Raw genomic sequence first — 5,754 nt, 5'->3', positions numbered from 1 at the left:
GCAAGTATTTCTGGTGTCTTCCTGACCGCTGGACTTCCGTCACTAAAACGTGACAATATTAATTCTTAGACCCACCGTTCTGCTCTGCCTGTCAAACTTATTGATCATGCTTTGCAGTTCATGTCCTGAGTGACTTAGCAAGACAATGTCATCATAATGGGGCCGTATAAACCCGATTTGAAGTTCAACCGAATAAGAACAGTGCTGAGTGCCAACCACATCATCTGCTGCGGAATACAGCTTTCGCACTGCTCGGTGATTGGCACTGCGAGAACACTGTGTGCATATCTCGCATGAATTTTACTGTCACTAGATTTTTTGCCTGCAAAGCTCTAAATGGCGATTTTTTACGATGGAAGGGAGTGGGAGGCTTCTAACTTTTTCTGAATTCCGGCCGTTATATGAAAATTCCTTCGAAAGTGTCTTCAAGGCAATCGACTTAGCTAACTGAACTGTGTCTCAAGTACTGAAGAATTTCACGCCTTTCTGTCTCTTGCGCAGGCGGGTACATCCACGAGACAGCGAAGGAGACCTGGAACCTGGAGAGAATGACCACATCATCATTATCGTCATCGTAACAATAACTGCCGTTCCTGCCACAGAGGGCGTAGCCGTGATCACCATCGTCGCCATTCTCGATGCGGATTGGACGTTCCCCAGTGGTGGGCCTAGCAGTGCCCTTCGAGGGTGAAGAAGAGAAAGAAGACGAACGGCACAGCCCCCGTGCTTCGGGCAGCACCGATCACAACAGTTCCGTGCCGGTATACCGACGCAACGCCCCCCAAGACGCCCCCACGGCCGCCCGCGCTGGCGGGCACGCGCCGTCGGCTCAGCGTGTGCCAGACCATGGAGTCCGTCGTCTTGCTCAACGAGAGCAGTGGGTCGGGTTCGCCCACCTCACCCGGGAGCTGCAGCTCAGCCGAGGAGACGCTGCGCCTGGAAGGCTGCCTGTCCGCCGAGCGGCAGCTGCGCAGCTTCGTGCACGGCTACCCGCGGGAGGGCCGCACCATGCTCCTGTACGGGGCGTCCGGCTCGGCCTTCATCTACCTCGCCAAGCTGGTGGCCAAGGAGAACCCCCACTGGAAGGTGCACTACGTTCGGATGAAGCACTTCCTGGGCCGCTCTTCGGGGCGCGACTGCCAGAAGGAGCTGCAGTCTCTCTTCACCGCGGACAAGGGCAAGGGAAAGGTGAAGATGGTGTTCTTCTTTCTGCTGGACACCCTTTACGGGACCGCGCTGGCGCCGGAGGAGGCGGAGTACGCGCAGCGCTTCCGGCGAGAGCTGCCCGATTACCTGAGGCGGGCGGTTTCTTCGGAGAACGAAGAGCTGGCCGTGGTGGCGTCCGCGAAGAAGCCCTGGCTCCTCCAGCGGGACCTGGAGCCCCTCTTCGAACGGTGGGTGCACGTGGGCCTGCCGGGATCGGCCGAGAGGATGCGGCTCATCAAGGCGCACATCGGCCAGGTGCCCTGCTCGCTGAGCGACTCCAACATGCTGCAGCTGTCGCGCATGACCGAGGATTACACCTACTCGGAGATCGGAAACGTGGTCGAAGAGGCCCACCTGGGTCCCTTCAAGCGGATAGAAGTGGCGACGCACTTTCGCCAGGTGGAACGCCACTGGGAAGTCTGCGCGCCCACAGACCGCGGCGCTGTCCAGCTGTCGTGGCACACGATGAAGCCGACGGACGTCAAGGAGCCCATCGTGTACGCGGACCTCCTGGACGGCTTCGTCAAGGTGGAACTCCGCCGAACTGACAAGGAGCTGGCTCAAATGGAGGAGACGCAGAGGGCTCACCCTGAACGCAAGCAGACGGACTCCCCGGCCGCTCAGGGGCAATCGCCCGCCCAGACTCCGCAGTGACATCTAGCTCCATTGTTCTCGTCACTGCGGTATATAAACGTGACTGTGATCCGACATAGAATTTTCACTTGGCCCTTTTCTTGTTTTTACGACCATGCAGTGACATTGAGGAGCTACTATGAGCATATGTGGAGAAAGTACCTGGACCTCGTAATAAATTTTAGTCAGATCCCGGGTGCAAGAGTTTAAAATAACTTTTTCAATTACTCAAAGAATTAAACTTTCACCTCTCATTATCCGCAGTTTTTTTTTTCGCCCGTCGACGCCCCAAGAGTATTTGTTCAATAAAATACGAGTTGAAGGATATAGGTGTCAGTAGGATTCGAACCCAAGACAATTAGATTCGCAACTGGCGCCTCTAACCAATGGGCTAATGCACAATGCCGTTCGTGACGTTTTTTTATTTTTATGGTTGGTATTTCAGCTCACCTAAACCTTTTGCAGTTCAGCGGGCGTTACACCTTTCATTTAAAATTATTTGACATATTTTATAATTCGTGAACCCACCAATAAACAAAACTGTTCGCATCGCCATCTGATAACACAACTCGACGATTTTTTTAGAGAAACAAAAAAAAATGGCGAGTTTGTTATCAGATGGTGATGCGGATCATGGCAGCAAAGAAGCATAGTGTAGAACTATATCACACTATCGTGTGGGGACGCCTTCGTCCCTTGCGTTCGCTTTCCCTCAGCGCACTAGTTTCCTGTAGTTAGCTCCTCCGCAACGCACTCTTCTCTGTTTGGTTACTCTAGCTAACAGGGGAGGGCGCTCGCGTCGCAGCGACAGCAGCGCCACGGATGGCGTGTTTTGCCGCTCGCGCGCGGGGGAAAGGCTAGGTCTCTTCTCCCTGGGACAGGGAAGCGTGTTGGACGTTCACGCGCAAAGCTCCGCTCTCTGCCGCGGGCGTCCTCGTGTGGAAACTTGTTCCCCTCAGCTCGTCCCGTCTGGCCTCGGAGATATTCCCTCTGCCCTACCGTGGGCGAACATTCGCTCGTAGCCGTACTGGTGAGTCGGACATCCTAGATTCCTCAGTGTATTTTGTTGCTAGCTGGCGTTATTGTTGTTATAGCAATAAACGCCTTGTTTGTGTCAGCCAGTGTGTCGTTCCTTTGTTCCCTCAGAGCAAGGCCCGCCGTGGTCGGCGTGCGCTGGGTAGCGTACGCGACCACGGGGTGGGGTCCGCGCGGTTTTGAACTGAGTCAGCCGCGCTTAAACGGGGAGAACGGATTTATCTCCCCGATTTTAAACCCCACAATCGATACTGGAAAAATAAAATTGGGAAGGAATAGTTCTATGATAACTCAAGAGGCAGTGTCCTACTCTTTGAAGCTAGGTTAGGATGTCTTGGAACGTGCAGCTACAAAAAGAAGTTTAACGAAGATGCCCCAAAACCACAGAAAAAGGACCAGAGTAGAATAAAGCTTTCCCTTCCTTTCTTAAGAAGAATACACATGTGCTATGTGTGGTACATCTGTAGATAATTGAACACCTCATACTCAGATGGGACGGTATCCATCCGATTGTCGATGCAGGCGCAGTGACTCTTCTTAGAGATAACAATACTCGTGTAAATAAATCTGCGGTGGAAGTTAGCAAAAAATTAGCTGCGGTTTAGTTGGTTTATTGGAGTTTAACTTCCCGAAGCAATCCACGCAATGACGGACGCCGTAGTGAAAGGCTCCGGAAATTTCGACCACCTGGGGTTCTTTAACGTGCGCAGACATCGCACAACACACGGGTCTCTAAAATTTCGCCTTCATCGAAATTCGGCCGCCGCGGTCAGGATCGAACCCGCGTCTTTCGGGAGCTGCGGTTTAAATACTGCTGAACCTGGTTAGAGAGCGAAAGCTATGGCGTATCGGGCAACTACACACGGCTTGGCGACTGTAACGTTGAGTGCGTTCCGGACACTGGATAGGCAGGGCGCCCACCCTGCCACCCTGGCAGTTAGGAGTTAATAGTTGATCACGTAAGTTTGCTCACCCAATGAACACTGCGGCCTAGGATGGATGGAAAAAACTTTATTGCTGATAAATTTAAAGTGTTCTTGACCTCTACGGGTCACTATTGCTGCAGTGCCGCGTGCCTGCCACAATGTTGTCAGCGCTAACGCATGCAGCCCACATCTCTCTCTCACCATCCAATGTACCTCAAAACGCGATTTAGGCGTCCACTGACCCAGGGAGCCAGTTATGCGCACTTCCTTTCCTCAAATCATTAGAGTATAAAACGTTGTCGATGCCAACGCCAATGAACGCCGACGGCCTATGACTTCAGTGCCGCGTTTCTGCCACAACGTTGTCAATGCCAACGCATGCAGCGCACGTCTGTCACTACCGCCACGCAGCTTAAAGTACGACTGAGGTGTCCACTATCCCAGGGGGCCAGTTATGCGATCCTCCTTTGCTTTCGAAGCTCAAGGTCATTTGAAGGTGAAACTTGGGTCCACCAAGAAACTGGCCTTATGCAGCGTAGTGAAGCGTTTGCTTCAAAAGCGATTGGAAGAATGGTGGCTCATGAGCAGAGTGGTGACATAAGGTTACAAGCGTAGGAACACGTATTGAAAGAAAAGGGCGAACTTTAGAACAATTTACGTTAAACAAAAAGAAAAAAATCCGAACATGGTGGCCTCTGGCGCAACCCGCTTCAGAGGTGATGCCCCTGTCTTCCATCCATCCATCCAGCAAGCTGGTATCACATGCAACGTTACTAGAGCAGAGTCACATGTGGAGGTGCGGGCCAAAAATTTGTAAACCCGGTTTTAGTCTACCATACCCAAGCCGAAGATAGAGTGACGATGGCAAATGTCGGACGTGTGGGGGGAGAGAGGGACCCTCGACCACGTAATTTAGAAATGCCCCCGAGCGTCAGGGAAAATATCACGAGTAGAGATGCCTTGGCTGCGCCTCCATCCCTTACATACGTGGAGTGTCTCACAGTCTTAAGAAGGTGGCTGGCCGTTACGAGGTGGACATGGCATTTTCGGCTAAGAATAAGGTAAGGCGGATATGTGCCGCCCTTGAAAAGTGTGACGCACCGCGGGAGAGAAGAAAGGCCTTTGGTGGGAAGCACTCCAAACCGTTTGTGGACTGTGCTTGCGGTGTGGTCTATTCCATTCCCCCGACATGCGGTCGACATTACACGGGGCAGACGGTGTCGTGTTAAGTGGTTCATGCGAAGGAGCAGACAAGTTTCCAGGGGCGAAGCGACGTTTATTGCCACATGTTCGCTGGTGCGTGGCTGGTCGAGATAAGCCCGCGCTCAGGTTGCGGCGCACGCCTTTTATTCGTTTTGCGCACCTGCGCATTAACGACTGCGGCGATATGCCAGACACCACAGACGGGACGCTGTCTAAATGTACGCCTCCAGGAACATGCCCGGTCACTCGACGGAGGTTTGGGAACGCATTTGACCAAGCATGTCAAAAGCCACAAGTGTGTCCTTATAAAGAAGTCGGCGGCTGAATGCGTGAGTTCGCCATCATTGCTGCAACTTAACGCTGAGGTTGATTATATTGAAAGAGCATAAAACTCATGATAACATGTAAATTCGTGGTGCTGTAGCACGTGTAATTGTCTGGCACTTTTGTAACCTCGTTCTGGACTGCGCATGTAGCCGTTAGATTTTTTCTATATTCTGTGCGTCTAATAATAAGTTTTGTCGGTTGTTAGGGAGGAATTGTGTTGTCGTCACTCCGTCTACGCCCTTGTCCTTGTGGTGCCACAGCACCATGTATTTGCTAAGCGCCAGCGCTAGCTCGCGTCTGCGCCGCGCGCATGCGCAGACCGGCTCCGGCGTACGCTGGTACGCGTAGGCGCTGCGCGCGTGCGCCTCGGATGGCCCCATGGAGTTAAGTCTGCAGGGACGCTCCACCCACATTCAGGACCGCC

At 52.8% G+C, this 5,754-nt stretch overlaps 1 protein-coding gene across 1 annotated transcript; it reads left to right on the top strand.

The window, feature by feature from the left end:
* Positions 1–846: 846 nt before the first annotated feature.
* On the top strand, positions 847–1,860 carry LOC149345166 (uncharacterized). The gene has a single exon (XM_089547381.1). The coding sequence runs from the start codon at positions 847–849 to the stop codon at positions 1,858–1,860; it is 1,014 nt and encodes a 337-aa protein (XP_089403507.1).
* Positions 1,861–5,754: the final 3,894 nt, after the last annotated feature.

This window comes from Amblyomma mixtum, chromosome 5 (assembly GCF_055824585.1).
Source record: "Amblyomma mixtum isolate Tamu chromosome 5, ASM5582458v1, whole genome shotgun sequence".
In the NCBI taxonomy this organism is placed as follows: domain Eukaryota; kingdom Metazoa; phylum Arthropoda; class Arachnida; order Ixodida; family Ixodidae; genus Amblyomma; species Amblyomma mixtum.
This window is presented reverse-complemented; position numbering and strand designations above follow the sequence as displayed.